The sequence below is a fragment of the Maniola hyperantus genome, chromosome 12, assembly GCF_902806685.2.
Source record: "Maniola hyperantus chromosome 12, iAphHyp1.2, whole genome shotgun sequence".
NCBI classification, from domain to species: Eukaryota; Metazoa; Arthropoda; class Insecta; order Lepidoptera; family Nymphalidae; genus Maniola; species Maniola hyperantus.
This window is the reverse complement of record NC_048547.1, coordinates 5,911,358-5,928,284: the sequence shown is the minus strand read 5'-3', so window position 1 is coordinate 5,928,284 and position 16,927 is coordinate 5,911,358. Positions and strand designations below refer to the sequence as shown.

The 16,927-nt window shown below is 37.6% G+C and overlaps 1 protein-coding gene across 3 annotated transcripts in view; it reads left to right on the top strand.

Annotated features, from left to right (window-relative positions):
* Positions 1 to 16,927, top strand: part of LOC117987010 (uncharacterized) — a 124,773-nt gene that overhangs the window by 27,371 nt on the left and 80,475 nt on the right. For all 3 annotated transcript variants that reach the window (XM_069502126.1, XM_069502125.1, XM_069502124.1), the window contains exons 3-6: positions 126 to 291; positions 2,711 to 2,816; positions 3,396 to 3,534; positions 4,451 to 4,580. In XM_069502126.1, coding sequence (XP_069358227.1) covers positions 126 to 291; positions 2,711 to 2,816; positions 3,396 to 3,534; positions 4,451 to 4,580 — 541 coding nt within the window. The remainder of the gene's footprint in view (positions 1 to 125; positions 292 to 2,710; positions 2,817 to 3,395; positions 3,535 to 4,450; positions 4,581 to 16,927) is intronic.

The window sequence follows — 16,927 nt, the reverse complement described above, 5'->3', positions numbered from 1 at the left end:
ACTTGTTGTGTAATCTACTATTTTATGCCGACTCAAACTCGAAAATCGAGGGAAGGCTGTGGTATATTGATTTTCGATCTCGAGTAAACAATCACTTACGTAGATATTATATTGATACGTTACAGACGGTCGACAAAGCGGTGTGCACGGAGGACTCAGGCGCCGCGCGGCTGGAGGCCGTCCTGGTGGCCCTGGTGGAGCGCAAGGCGCGCGCGTTGCACGCCGAGCAAGCCAGGCGGCGGGCGCGCACCCATCCACTCTTACTGCTGTTGCGCAGCCATGTGTCCGACGGTAAGCGATAATATTCTACCCGAATACGCAGAGATGGTCCAAAAGGTGTCCAACGGAAGACTCAGGTGCCGCGCGGCTGGAGGCCATCCTGTCTACTGATTCGCTGACTCAGTGTCTAACTCTGAGTGATAGCCCCCGAGCTTGAGAGTTTGAGATATTAAGCTGGCTTGCATTGCAATAGTCAATTGAATATTATATTTTGTTTCGTAGAGGGTAAACGTAGGTGAGCTACAAATAGCCTCTACGCGGAAGGCAAAAATACGGCGTAGCAAGTATGTAGTAGGTTAGGTGGATTATCTTTTTCCCCTTTTTTACTGGATGATTTTTATGGAAATTATAATATACAGTGCCCTGAGTGTGAACCTTTTGTGTTAAGAGTAGATGTCAAGACACGGCATAATATAATATTATACCCGTCCATGCTTTCCATACTTAACAGATTTATCTTACCGCTCATGTCACGAAGTAAACTCACGTTAACTTGAAAATTAACATTCAGGCCAGGCTCTTCATAATTTACATTAGTAATAAAAAACCAGCCAAGTGCGAGTCAGGCTCGCTCAACGAGGGTTCCGTACTACAGTCGTATTTTTTCGATACTTCAAAAACTATGATGCATAAAAACTAACAAAAATCTGTTTTAGAATGTACAGGTGAAGACCTTTCATATGATACCCAACTTGATATAGTAATCTTACAACGAAAATTGAAAATACTAATTATTAGTTGATAACCACAATTTTTTTGTGTGATGTAACCACAAATTCAAGGTTTTCAGATTTTTCCCCAAATGTCTGCTATAAGACCTACCTACCTGCCAAATTTCTCTAATCTCAAATCTGACAGACCGACAGACAGATAGACAGACAGACAACAAAGTAATCCTATAAGGGTTCCGCTTTTCCTTTTGAGGTACGGAACCCTAAAAATTGTTAAACCGTCCATATATCGATAGGACTCAGTCGCCATGCAGTTGGCAAACCGAGTCTAAATCAAGTAATAGATACAATGCACCAAAGATGTTAAAAATTTAAAATATTACTATACACGAAACTATAATATCATAAAGTTTAGCAATTAAATCATAAATTAAATATTAACACCCTTTTTAAAAGAACAAAATTAATTAATTGACGATCACGGTGATTTTAGATTCTCAAGAAGCTTGTTGAGTTTCCAGTATACCTACTATTAGTCTACTTTGAAACTCGTACGAAAATAATAACTGTGACGGTAAACTTTGGAAGTTCCTACTTAAAAGTTCTGATTCTATAAAACTCAACTTGGAACGCTTAATGTATTTTTACTGTATTAAATTAGAATTAAATATAAATTTAGTTTTTTTTAGCTTGCAAGTTTAAGTTGGAACTAATTTTAGTTGTTGTAAGGATATTCTCGCTATAACCTCCCAATAGTTTATGTGTTTAGTGCATTTTAAAGACACTAAACAATAAGTGAACCGTTTAACCTGCGCTACTAAATTTTTTGGTAGTTTTGTTTATAGTGTGCCAAAATTGTTCGAAGATGGTATTCTGTGACATGTTTCCTCATGTTTCATACAGAATGTATTCAAAAATATCCAGCTCGCCCCCGCGCTGTTTTGTTCCCGCCTCGGATTCTGTTTGTTTAAGTAGTTCGTTATACGACCGTAGACGCCATGAAAGAAGGAGCATTATTGTAAAAAACTTGTGCTACCTCGGGGAATCTATTTTGTGAGCTTACGCTTTTGACTAGTTTATTTTGTGTTATTTTGGTATGTTTGCCGACTTTGCATACTGGCCATTGGCGTGTAACGCGTTCTCTTTATATGCTGAAATTGTTCGAAGACGGTATTCTGTGACATGTTTCATACAGAATCCATTGAAAAATATCCAGCTCGCTCCCGCGCTGTGTCGTTCCCGCCTCGGTTTCTGTATGTTTAGTTCTTTATACGCAGACGTTAAGTATTAAAAGAAGAAGAATTATTGTAAAACTTGCGCTACCTAGGGGGAATCTTGTTGTGAGCTTACGCTTTTGAGTAGTTTATTTTGGCATGTTTGCCGACTTTGCAGCGGTGGCGTATTATGTAAAGTTCTCTGAGGCAAGCTGTCTATGTGCCGGTCGACTAGACTACTGACGAAAATAATTGCAAAGCTTCTTACGTTTTAAAATGACTTTAAAGAATAAGATTTACCTTTTTTAACCATAAATCTGGTTTTAGTTACTTTAAAAAAAAAACTTTGATATAATGTGAGAAGGTACAAAATGGGTACAAAAAATTGCCGAGACACTTACTGTATATTTTTTTAGAAGCTGCACTCAAATCACTTACTTAAACTTATAAAAAAGTTCTTGCAACATGTATCCACGCGGGCGAAGCGGAGAGTAAAAGTTAATAGTTACATTTAAAAGTACTTAATTTTTTCTTCTTTTTTTTCAGAAGAGGCGTCGATCATAGGCAGCTCTGGCGAAAGACTACCATCGCACTGGTGTGAGAATGAGTTCGAGAAAAGGAAAAAGAGGCTCAAGTTACACACACACCATGGGTAAGCGTTAAGCGCTTAACCACAAAATCAAAAACACATTATAGAAAAGCACTAGTCTAAAACTAAAGAAATTGTCTATTTTTTTAAATTCAACACAATTACTTATGTTTTGAAAGCTGATGCCTGCAGCCTTAAAAATGTTAGTTTGACTCCCGTGGAAACCTATTCTTTTCCGTAATGATAAGAGGATTTACAGATCTATGAATAATAAATATTCTTTGTCCCTCTTCAGGATTTTTCATGCCGAATTTCGTCATTATTGATTCAGCAACTGAGCTATGACTCGTGAAAAGGTCACAGACAGACATACTTTCGCATTTATATTATTAACTTTTGTTCTTTTTCATTTCATAATTTTTACTTAGTCCTTGAATTCTCACTTAGTAAAAGTTTGGTTACTTACCTTTCGTCATAATCGTAAAACACCTTATCCTCAGTCTTCCTCATCCAGCCGCTTTCCACCACCCTTTTGTATCGTCACAGTCCATCGTGCCAGAAAGCGCCCATTGCTTACCTTACTCCTTTGTAAAAGTGTATCACTGTATGTACATGGCATTAATTTTGCAAACGTTTCTTTAGAAGGGAGCTCAACAGTCCAGAGCAGCTGGAGCTGGAGCGCCGGAGACGCAAGCGCAGGCGGCACGCGCCCCCACAAAAGCCTAAAAAACATCGCACCTTACTGGTGTCTGCGATTGACGAGCAGGCTAAGGTTATACATGTGAGTACTGTGCCCTGTGTAAGTTTTCTTTTAGACTTATAATATACTAGCTTATGCCCGCGACTTCATCCGCGTGGACTACACAAATTTCCAACCCTTATATCACACCCTTAGAGGTTGAATTTTCAAAAATCCTTTCTTGGCGGATATCTACGTCATAATAGCGACGGTGAGAAAAATCTTCTATATATGAGAATGAATCTGAATGTGTTGTTGATCGCAAATCTCGAGAACAGCTGAACAGATTTCGCTAATTCTTTTTTCATAATATTCCTTGAAGTACGGGGATGGTTCTTACGGAGCGAAAAATTTAAAAAAAATCCCGAAAAATAATCGACTGTTTGGCGGTACGAAGTTCGCCGGGGCAGCTAGTTCTAAAATAAAACTGAATGCCTAAGTAATAAGTCTATTAATTTGAAATAAGTATATCGGCTGCTATTTTTCGGCTCGCATTTCTTGATCATTTTATTTCAATGGTAAAAAGAGTGACTAGGTTACAAGCGCCATCTTAGTTGGGGTGGTAGCATTAGTTGTAAAACAGCGCCATCTAACGGAGGGTTGTTGGTTAAAATACCTCGCAGTTACTGTTTTCATGTAGTGACCCTAGAGAGCGTTTAAAAATGTCGGGATGTCGGGAGATAAACCTCAATCTATTCTTTCGAAAGTTGTGGCCAAGCTTATTTGCTTATTCTCTTTGAGTGCCTCGATTAGAAAACCTTTTGTCCTACACAAAAGGTTTTCTAACTGAAAAATATAATATAAAACTCCAGATAGACAAAGCTCAAACATATTCGTATTTTAATTTAAAAATAAAAATAAAAAACCGACTTCCAAAACCACTACGATACAAAGCCGAAATGTCATTCTAAAGGTACATTACCGTACGTACTGTACTATAGTTTATTTTGTTTGTCAGGTATTGGACCCCGATGAGTTACCGAGGCGAGCGCGCTACACGATCATGGTGACGGCGTGTCTATTGCTGTTCCTCTGCTTGCTGCTGGTTGGCGTCACGCTGCGGATGGCGCCGCTTATTGACGACATGGGTAAGTCATTGCTAATTAATTGGTAGAGGTCTATAGATATGTTTCACACTGTGCAATTGCTGTAATACAGTTAGTTTAATATAATATAGTATAGTTGAACTGAAATTGCTGGGCGTCGTGATACGCGTGTTTGCACTTTTCGAACCGTTAAAAACCGTTAGATGACTGGGTTGCTCAATAAATTCAGTACACAGAAGCGCTGAAAAAAATAAAAAAATAAATTATTATCCTTCGTATTGTACTTAGGTACAATTTTACGTTGATGATTTGAAAACTATGTGCCACACGGACTGGGGTAAGTTATACTTAAGTGTTTAAATAGCTCCAAGTGACGTGTTGCGCCAACCGCCGCAACGGGATCTTTTTTTTCTTCACTTGACTTTGCGGCTGTAAAGTCAAGTCGTTTGGCTTTAAGGCAAGAGTTAATAGGCATCTTCTAGACAAGCGCGCTCCAACCTAGACCTCATCAATCATCATTGCTCTGTCAAGCGCAAGCCTATCTTACAATAATAAAAAAGGGATCTTTTTCTTAAACTCTGGGTGCACCCAGAGCCATAAAGCCGTAAAGTCATTTTTCATTTATAATTTATATTGACTTTTGTAATAATATGGGTACATTTTGCCTGAAACCGACGTAAATTATTTTCAGCCACGTACTGTATTTGTTTTTATTTTTATTTATAATCCACCACGCAGGAAAAGTGGGTTTCCTCTCAGACAGGTTTCTTCACGATGTTTTGAAACGCACATAACTCCAAATCGTTAGGAAGGGCATGCCCGGGATCAAAACCCAGACCCCACGAATAGGAAGCCGAAGTCTTAATTCCCGTTGACCTAGAATCATGAAATTTGGCAGGTAGGTAGATCTTATAGCTGACATAGCGCGAGCCTGACTCGCACTTGGTCGGTTTTTGTTTTAGTTACCTATATGCTGTTTCCTGAGTAGGTATGGCTATTACCTACAGGTACTGCGGTTTTATATTAAGAACACTCTTCGTCAAACTGTAGGACTGTTTAAAATAGTACGTGCCTAGAATTTCCCATAGGGATTAAAATGCACTTTGATAGTGTACTTTTTGTTTGCAAAGCGGTAAAACTGAATCCGCGAAAGTGTTGAAAAATTGCATGTAATAGAGTTCGTTTCAAAAAACAGTTTAAAAAAATTAATCCGTAAAAATTGTTCATACCCCTATCCATACAAATAAAAAATTTAAGTGTCTGTCTATGGTGTTGAAAACCAGCTTCGTTATCAAAATCCAAACAATTACTGAAAACTATGTCTTGTCTGTCTATCTGGGACAAGAAACTCGTCAGTTGCCCTTTTCAAATGTTCAATTTGTAATATTATGCCATGTAGATAGTAATTGTAGTCCCGCGCGTTGCTGGTGCGAGCTGCGAGTTAATTCCACGTGATGCTTTTTTATCATAGGTAGATTGTCTTCGAAAAAGTTGAAGATTGCTTAGGTAATTAGTATTTGAGTTCATCAAAGCTGGGAAACTGGGTGGCTTAGTTCTTGACTTTGTTAGAAAAACTATGCTATTAATTTCGAAATTTAAAATCGCCAATAGTTAAAAACTGGTTGTTTCTCGTCAGTAGTGAATGAGTATTATAGACTTATGTAGCGAGTTTAAAAGAAAATTATCCAGTCTTTGGCTGCAATGATAATAATTTTAAAGGTTAAACTTAAAAGGCTCCATTTTAGAAATATTTGAAGTGGCGAACTACATTTATTATTATTAACGGATGACATAAGCAGCAATATGCTGCTGTTTGTCAACCTGAATAAATAAAAATAACAACGAGTGCTGCTTTTTATTAGGTAGAGGTACAGTGATGACGTTTGCATTATTAAATTGTACGGTTTTCTCTTTCTTTCTTGTGACCCTTATTTTGTGCCTCTAGCGGCCCGTTTAGCTCGCCTCTATTATACGATCAGCTTTAAGTAGACTTCGCAAGTTTTCTTTTATTATGATTGAAGAGTTCACCTCCGAAATATCATGAGATATGTATTTAATATTTATGTTTGTCGTCAACATAAATTATATTCTATTCATCACAAGCTTCACGATAGTCTCTCTAAAATTATGTTGATTTCGAAACCAATTATACTCAACAAAAGAGAATATATTAAACCACAATACTACTATATTGATATTTATGTAAGTATTTCGGTATACCGAATCACGATGAAGGATTTAATATATATATAGGTTGCGGAATGATTTATTTAGGTATAACTATTACAGAACTTTATGAGTTCAAATTGAAGACAGAGGTCAATAGTTTACAGAGGGGGATGAAACGTTAAAGATCGAATGTAAATCTCAATCGAGACCATAATATAGCTATTATGTGTTTGGTTCCTTGTGTGTCTGTGCTCTGTTCCCATTTTCCCAAAATCTACTAAACCAATTTTGACACAGTTTCTTGCATTACTTAGGTGTCACCTTACGGCGATTACGCACTCATCCGATCCGAGTCCGTGAAAATACGTTCCTTTTTGTTTTGTATGGGAGCTTACGACATATTATGTCGTAGATAATCACTGGTATTCTTACGGATGACGGATAGAACTCGGATGACGGTAGTGCTGTGCGTAATAGCCGTCAGACTAATTTCTGAATCGTGTTTTAGAGTTAAATATAGGCCACCAGGGAAAGTGTAAGTAACTATAATAATTATTATTGTTTTTCACTATTTATACCTACGATATTTACTAACGGGTAAAACAACATCAATATATTTATCTGCTCAGTGGTACCGAAAATTTAATATTAAATCTTTCGCGTCTTTTGCTTGTCTTTTGCTCTCGGGTGTTAAATTCTGGCGAGCGCTGGCGCGGTACTGAATTAGGCCTGATTTAATTAAACAATTATGTCTCGTTCCCTAAAATAACTTTTTACTTTATCCCAGGATTTAAAGCTAAATCAAGTGGAAAACATCCGTACATTTTTCTCGGCATTTTAAAATTAGCCCGGTTATTTTAAGACAAGGTTATTAATGAATTCAGATATCTGCTTACTACGAGTAGTAAGCACGCTTTATAACGAGCAAGCTGTGATAGCCTAGTGGTTAGGACTTTTCGGAGTTAATATCACTTGCTTTAACGGTGAAGGAAAACATCGTGAGGAAACATGCATGCCTGAGAGTTCTCCATAATGTTATCAAAGGTGTGTGAAGTCTACCAATCCGCACATGGCTAGCGTGGTAGACTATGGCTAAACCCTTCTCACTCTGAGAGGACACCCGTTCTCTGTAGTGAGCCGGCGCTGGGTTGATCATGATGATGATGATGATGATAATGAGTAAAATTTAACTACTCACGCGCCATTTTCTTTACATGTCAAAGTGTTCTTTAAAGGTGAACCCGTACTTCTGACATGACAGTTGAGTTAAAATGGCGCGGGAGGAGTCATTTTGTACGGCATATACATAATATTGTTAAACATTAAGGATATAAGAACAGAAGATATTATATAGTTGTGTTGTGGTTAAACAAGATAAAATAAAAACTATTAAAACCCGTATACGTATATACTACGGTTACTTATGCGGTAGGTACCTACTACCTACCCAACTAAACGGTTAACTTTTTCCTACTCTCGGAATCAAAATAAAAAAATTCATTTAATAACAAATTCAATACCTACTAGGTCACAATTTTTCACGTGGTGTAATTTTGTCCACCATATTGGAAGTTTGATGGCGTCCTTTGGTCTATGATACGTAGAACGCTATGACGAAAATAACGCCACTTCATAGAAATCTTAAGATGCTTTTTCCTCCGCGAAAGGTTGAGATTGCAATCGGGGTATGAGGCGGGAGGACGCGCCGCACACCCGCCCTTCACCCACGTTATTCCACACCAGGGTTAGCGCGGGGGCTGTGCGGGTATGCGGGGCGTTCCATCCCCGATTGCCATCTCGACCTGTCGCGTACTATACATACTTATCTAATATGTACTTTGAATCAACGAATGATAGGTAGGTATATTTCGCAAACTTAGTTGGGTTATATAAAGAGTCTAAAATTATATAGAAACTATTATTAAAATAAAGAAGATTCACCGCATTCGTAGAGCACAGTCGTAATTCAAAGCCACGGAGATATTTTATGAACTTGTAAATTATTTTCGAAGTACATATTAATGCCGTATATTTTGCACTTGAATAAGTAGGGTGTATATGTATAAGTCGTAAATACTATTGCCATGTGGCATTTACGACTAAGGGCCAGTTCAGACATGCGGAAAATGCGCGGAAGCAAATCGCGCGATTTTTACCTTAAATAATAAAATAAATAATCACACAGGCACCGTGAACATGGGATATGCTAGAGAGATTGGAGGTGTCATACTAAGTAAAGTTAATGTTTGAAACGCCTGGCTGTCGGAAAATAGATAGATAGAAAACTTTATAGCACAAAAAACATGAAATAAACAAGACAAAAACAAAGAAACTAAAAACTAAAAATAATTGTATGCTAAGGTGGCTTTATTGCTCACAGCAATCTCCACCAGTCAACCTTCGGTTAAAAGAGAAACTAGGTGTGAACATAATTCTATAGGCAGGCTATTGTGCTATTAGCATATTCCAACTGTTAAGTAATACCGCGGATGCGTAGATCTATTATCTAGTGGTCGAGTTTCTTGACGCTTCGCGTATATGAATTATGACAGAATACGTGGAGATGTAAACATACATAATATTGACGGTTCCGGATTCCGCAGTGTCTGAACTAGATACATAATATCCGAACTAGTCCTCATACCACCATCGTTAATATACGTAGCTACTTTTAATACCAACACAAATTTAAGGTATTGATGATAGATGGAAGAATCATATTTCTACTCAATTTGAAAAAAAATATATGTAAAAAAACCTTTTGCCCAGACATTCGAACAGAGGCATATTACCGCGGGAAATTATCTTTAACCTATCCCAGGGGAAATTAAAAATTACACGCAGTTAAGATACGGAAATAACAAGTTTTGAATGCCTCTTTACATATAAAAGGATGAATAACTTCCTTGACATATCGAACCTTATATTATAGTTACCTACAATTAACTGGACCTTAAAATTCAAGGATGTCTTCTTTAAAACTTAAACCCCACTAAGAAAAGATCAGAAAAGCCATTCCATGTCAGCTAATTTTGTAAATACGTATATAAAAAGACAAAAGAAAGTCCTGACTTGTTCACTGACCGATTCACCAACGCCCAGCCTTTGACCTAGAAAGCCGAATTTTGTACAGAAGTTCTCTTTATAATGTAGACAAGGAATAAGGCCAGAATTGCCACGGAAGCGAAGCCGTGGGCGGTTACTAGTCCTGCTAAAAATATAAAACCTTTATTGAAGAGAGGCTGAGGCAAAGTGGATTAATTAAAAATTACGGCGGACAGATTCTGCTGATAAATCTATTTCAAGGAACGGGGCTGCAAGTCATCCGTTTTGATAACGTCATTCACACAACCGCCCCGCTAAGCGGTATATTTACTCGAGTTTCAGGTAAAGAATGACGTTTCATATCGCCTTTTGCCCTTTTCGTTGGTTTTAAGACGAAGGTAAGCAGAGTTTCATTTTTTGACAAGTAAAATATTATCAAGGACCTACCTACTGCTTAGGTATAAGATTTCCCTATACAGGTCCAAAGATATTGTTTAATGGATTTTACGTTTATCTACGACTAGCTGATGCCCGCGACTTCATCCGCGTGGAAAAAGGCTTTTTAAAATCCCGTGGGAGCTCTTTGATTTTCCGGGATAAAAAGTAGCCTATGTCACTCTCCAGGTCTTTACTATAACCATGCAAAAAATCACGTAGCACCGTTGCGAAATGATTGGAGGACAAACCAACAAACAAAAACACTTTCACATTTATAATAAGGGTACTGATATGGATTGCTTGTCATATAACTGCGGTAACTACGACATATTATTAGGTATATGTATATTGTATATAGTCTGCGACGAGTTGACATTGCAATCGGGGTATGAGGCGGGGAACGGGGGCACACTTGCACGTCACCCACGCTCGCCTGCACCGGGTTAGCACGGGGATTGTGCGGGTGTGCTGGGCGTTCCCTCCCCAATTGCCATTTCAACCTGTCGCGTACTTATAGGTAATTTTACGAGCACCTGAAATGGTAGTTGGTAGATAATCATTTCAGTCACTCGCACGCAAAATTTTTTACCATATTTCTGATCTTCCATAGGACTTTTAATGCCCCCGATCTCGGACTATAAACTTGAGTTTACTTAAGCAACTCATAAAGCTTATAATTTTTAATACCTACAGCCAAGACTTAGAGAAAATGTTTCATCATTGCAATAACAAACTTTCATTTTAAGGAGTAGGACTTTCGGTACTTATACTTTTAACATGTTATCTACTTATCACACTCACTAGTATAGTTAGGTAGATAATGTGGACAATATATTTATGTCAACTTATTTACCCAAAACTTAATCTGTTATCTAAATATATAATATGAAAAGCTGACTGACTGATCTATCAACGCACAGCCTAAATTAATGGACAAATTGGGCTGGGCATGCAGATATAGCTATTATGACCTAGACATCGTTAAGAAAGAATTTTTGAAAAAAAAAAACCCTAAGAGAGTAAAACAGGTGTTTGAAATAAGTGGACTTCACGCAGACGAAGTCGCGGGAATAAACTACATAGTTTATAAAATATATTTAAATACGCCCACTCTCGTCTGCTTATTTTTTTAGGAAAAGACATCCACCCTCACCATCTGGGTGTCTGGTGCACTTCGACCGTCCGCTGCGCCAGATCCTTCTTTCCACGCACGTGCAAACTATGGAACCAACTCCCACCGGCGGTGTTCCCACTAGATTATAACATGGGGTTATTCAAGGGGCGGACCAACAAATTCCTAAAAGGCCGGCAACGCATCGGCGGCTCCTCTGGTGCTGCAAATGTTCATGGGCGGCGGTAATCACTTAACATCAGGTGACCCGCCTGCTCGCTTGCTCGCTATATCTATTAAAAAAAAAAAAAAAAAAAGATCAGGCCTAAAATTGTATGATTGATTGAGAGTAGGTAATCACACAGATTTTGTTAAATCATGATCTGCTGTAAGGCACTAAAGTAATTTGCAAAAATAAACTAAGCTTTAAGAGCCTATTTTTGAACGACACTTAAAGACATTTTGCCTTAAAAGGTCGCAAATCGCAAATCTCGAGAACAGCTGAACCGATTTCGCTAATTCTTTTTTATAACATTCCTTGAAGTACGAGGATGGTTCTTACGGAAAGAAAAATTTAAAAAATTTGAATCGACTGTTAGACGGAACGAAGTTAGCCAGGGCAGCTAGTCCATAATCCATACTAATTTTATAAATGCGAAAGTGTGTCTGTCTGTCTGCTAGCTTTTCACGCCTTAACCGTTTAACCGATTTTGACGAAATTTGGTACAGAGGTAGCTTGCAACCCGGGGAAGGACATAGGCATACTTTTTATCCCGGAAAATTCAAGAGTTCCCACAGGATTTTTAAAAACCTAAATCCACGCGTACGAAGTCGCGGACATCAGCTAGTAATATTATAAGTATCTCTACTTTTATAAAATAACCTTGGATCTGTAATTTATTTTGTACTTATTAACTGTCAGTTTGTCTGTAACTTATTTATAGTCCGTACAAAAGACTCCTCTCGCGCCATTTTAACTCTATGAGTTAACTGTCATGTCATTACGGTTCATTCACCCTTAAAATAAGGACTAAAATTGAACATTTGACTTGACACAAATAGTTAAAATAGCGCGTTCAAATTTTACGCGTTGTATGGGTTCATAATGCAACCATTCGAAGTGAAACTAAACTTTTGCAGCTCATAAGAAATTTAGTCAGACTTAAAAATATAACTGTGTATTTTTGTAGAGTTGGCCAAATTTTCTCAAAAAGATAAAATTTAAAATTAAGTACATAAGCCATATCGGCTTTGTAGCAAACTTTTTGGTGAAATCCCTAAAATTAATAAAAGGGCAGACGTTTTCAGGTACCTACAGCTTGAGAGTCGCCATCATTTACTGTCCACTGCCTAAAAAGGGTTTGGGTACATACGACATATTTATGATTTTTTGTATAAACGCCACCGAATAAAATGATTTATACGGTAATAAATCAACAAATCTCTACGTACTCCTATCTACGAGTAGTACGCACATACTGGTAGGTATACCTACATAAATAATATAGGTATCTAAATGATTCTATACTGTTAGGTAGGTGTTTAATTTAACAAAGCTAAACACTTGAAATATAATTATAGAAGGTATAAACTTAATGATATCTTCTATTTTACAGTTTAAACTATCGTGAGTGATATTCTTTATTAAATCATGTTCATGGCTTAGCTTACTTGGTTTTTAAATTTGAATACAGGGTTTTTTGAAATTTTTATTATTTGTTGTTATAGCGGCAATAGAAATACACATTTTTTTTAAAAAGAATATTAGCCATGTTAAGTGACTAATATTCCCCTTTCTTCTCCAACTAAGCGTCAAGCTTGTGCTAGGAGTAGGTACGACAATAGTGCAACGGGCGGGGTTTGAACCCTCGACCTTTCGGTTTTCAGTCCACTCCTTTACCCGTTGAGCTATTGAGGCTCAAACATTCTCTAAAAATTTCAACTCTTAGCTATTACGGTTCATGAGATACAGTCCGCTGACAGACAGACGGACGGACAGCGGAGGCTTAATAATAGGGTCCCGGAGTAGATATAGGTATGCGAGTACTCGCGTGCTTCAGGTACCCACATCGTAGCTAGACAACCAGCTGTGTGTGAAAAATTAGCTTCTTTATGTCATAGTACCTACTCATAGGATAATTTGAGGGTATAAAATATAATATACTTACCTATTTCATTCTTTACTGCATAGCCATATCCAACTATCCATACATCGGTATGGATAGGGATGCCAACCAACGAGGTATATTTTTTGGTCCACTCTATCGATTTCCGACATTGGTTGCGACTTACGCCATTGTATAGAAGGGATTCAATCAGTAGAGGTAAACATTTAGTCCAATAATTGCAATATCAATATTTGGACCACTTATTGGGCCAATTCCCACAACAATCCGATGCTATTAGGTAAAGGTCCAGTTGATTAAAAATATGAACATAAAATTACGATCTTAAAATCTGAACAATAAATACTTAGAACGAACATTTACATCTCTGAATTCTGAAAATATAATAGTAAATACCACATTTATATAGCAAAAATAAACTATTGTTATGAACGACCTACGACGCGGCATTGACTCCGACTGACCTACTTACGCAACGTTCGTTGACCTCTAGCGTCAGTCAGATGTTTTATTTGCAATATATCGTAAACTTTTACATCATTATCAGCAATTACTGTCACATGTCTTCTGTCTTCGTTTTTGCTAGCATTCTGGTTACAGTATAATTTAAAAAGTAAGTCTGGCAGTTTCTACACATTTTTTTCCCGGACATGTGAAGTTAAAAACGTGTCAAATCGCGCTCGTACAATCTTGTCCTCTTTATGTAATACCATTGAGATAACATCTCTGGATATTAACCCGCTTAATGAGCTTTGATCCTATTTAGGTTTACGTAATAACTTGTAGCTATGTTAAAATGGACACAAATTGGATTTGCCGTTAGTATGTAGATTTTGTTGGCAACAAACTAATTTTACTTGTTTGATACGAAATTAAAAGTGAAATTAGATACTTGCTAAATAAATAAATATTTTTTTACCACATTTCATAGAAAGACAGTAAAATAAAACGTCACAAAAGTAATCACTAATATTAGAGCCCTTATCACGCAAAGATAATTCAAATAAAATAGTGACTCTTGTCAAGACGCAATAGTAAGTGCAATTCACCTATTCGGGAGGTCGGTGTGCAATTATAAGCAATAATAATTGCGTTATAAGCAATTAAATAACATGAGAATTTTACTAAAGACTGCCGATTCGCACTTGGCCAGCGTGATGGACTATGGCCAACACTTCTTACAATAAGCGGAAACCCGTGCTCTGTAGTCTGTAGTGAGCCGGCGTTTGGTTGATCATGATGATGATGATGATGATGAAAATAATCATGTAGACACAAAGGTGCTAAAGTGAATCTCAACTCTGTTGCAGTACTTATATGCTCTATACCAAACATACCTACTTATATACTCGAGATAGCAATCAGGGTATGAGGCGCGGGGATGCCCCGCACACCCACACGTCACCCGCGCTATCACGCAACCGGTTAGCTCGGGGGCTGTGCGGGTGTGCGGGGCGTCCCTACCCCGATTGCCAGCTAGAACTCTCGCGTGTTATACGCGTAGGTACTACACCGTTGATTCTATTGAGGGCCCTCCAGCGATGGCAGGCCGGCAGGTGGATGTGTAGGTACACTAACGAGGTGTAACTAACGATAGGTATGAGGACGGAATGTAATCCGAAATGTCGGTTTACTTGAATGTTGAATTTAGGTACTGCTAGTAGTAACTTATACGGAAATGTAACACAAAAGATTTCATGAAAAAAAAGTTCATATAGTGCCTAGACACTTTCCTGTAACTTGCAATACTTTTATAAGAGTGGACCGTCTCGTATATCACTTGGAAACTTTGCAAATAAGGTCAAATAAAGAGGATGTACGATATTAAAAGTACCTTGAGAGTCTGCAGTTCGTGTAAAAGGAAAGTGACATTTATCCTAATATCAAGGAATAGTTTCACGCTCACGAAATAAAGTTTACGAAAAGTGGATTCTTACCGACTTAAATAAGTATTTACTTAGTCTGATTTTTAGTTAGGCCGCGATTACACCTGTAAGTTTCTCTCACTTCTTGTAAGTAGCTTAGGTGATTTATTGACATTTGACAACAATGTACTTATAAGATTGTTTACGTGAGTAAATTTGTCGTAATTTGGTAAGTTAGACATGTGAAACTACTTACGTGAGTAAAATTTACAGATGTAATCCGCGACCTTAGGTAAGTAATAAAATTAATTCCGTAAAAAATTTTCATTCATTGAAAAGGTTGCAGAGCTTAAAAATTGATTAATCAAAAATTTTTTAAATTAATTTGGGACCATCTTACACCAAAGTCAAAATAATAATTATGTATATCAGGTGTTTGTTATGAAAAGCTGTTGTCGGCTGATTCATTATGGTAGTAGTAACAGGCAGCTTCGAGAAAGATACTAAACTATCATTGGATTTAACTTGAATAACGAATAAATATCCATTTTCATTAGCGGCACGGAGAGCTGCCGCAGAAAATTAATATTGCTACATAATTTGCGTCGTGAATCACTTGCTCTAGTCTCTATTTATATAGATTGTGTCTAGAAGATAGAAGTGCCTTTTATTAAGCTCATATGGTATTTTCGTGAGGAGATCCGTAGTACAACGAGAGACAAAGCTCAAAGGGTTGCAAAGCTGATGTGTTAATGGGGTAGGACTATGAGAACCAGATATAGCCCAACGGGTTACGAAGCCGAAGTGGCAATGGGCAGGGCACATAGTTCGAAAAACCGATAGACGTCAAGATGCTAGAATGGCAACCTCGCAATGAAAAGCGCAGGTTGAAAGACTCCCCACTCGGTAGACAAACGACATCAAATGAGTTGCTGGATTCAGATGGCGGTAGTAGTGCATGTGGGTACACTACATCAGCGCTGTTTTTCAGGTAACCCCTGAAAAAATCCGCTCGACGTCCCGGACCGGTCCGGGTTTCCTAATTGATCTGTGCGATCGAACTCTCGACGTAAAATTGACATACTAATATAATCTGTGGATAGGCGAAAATTGTCTGAGACTGTGTCTGGCGTAGTATTTATGTCTGGTGGGAGGCCTCGGCCGTGGCTAGTTACCACCCTACCGGCAAAGCCGTGCCGCCAAGCGATTTAGCGTTCCGGTATGATGCCGTGTAGAAACCAAAGGGGCATGGGTTTAATAATAATTTTTTTTTACAAAAAAAATAAAAACCGACTTCGATACACAAACACTAAAAATTGAAATATAATTTAATTTATTACCGAATATATTATGTATACAAGAGTTAATATAGTTCCATAATAATACTTTTTGGTGCCGGTGCCAATTAGCTTTAGCTGCGCGAATCGTCTAGACTTCAGATTTTTATGAGACTCCACAATAATGGCACCTCATTGGCACCGACCCCAAAAAATATTATTATGGAACTATATTAACTCTTGTATACATAATATATTCGGTAATAAATTAAATTATTTTTCAATTTTTAGTGTTTGTGTAACGAAGTCGGTTTTTATTTTTTTGTAAAAAAAATTTATTTCACAATTTTTAGTGGTC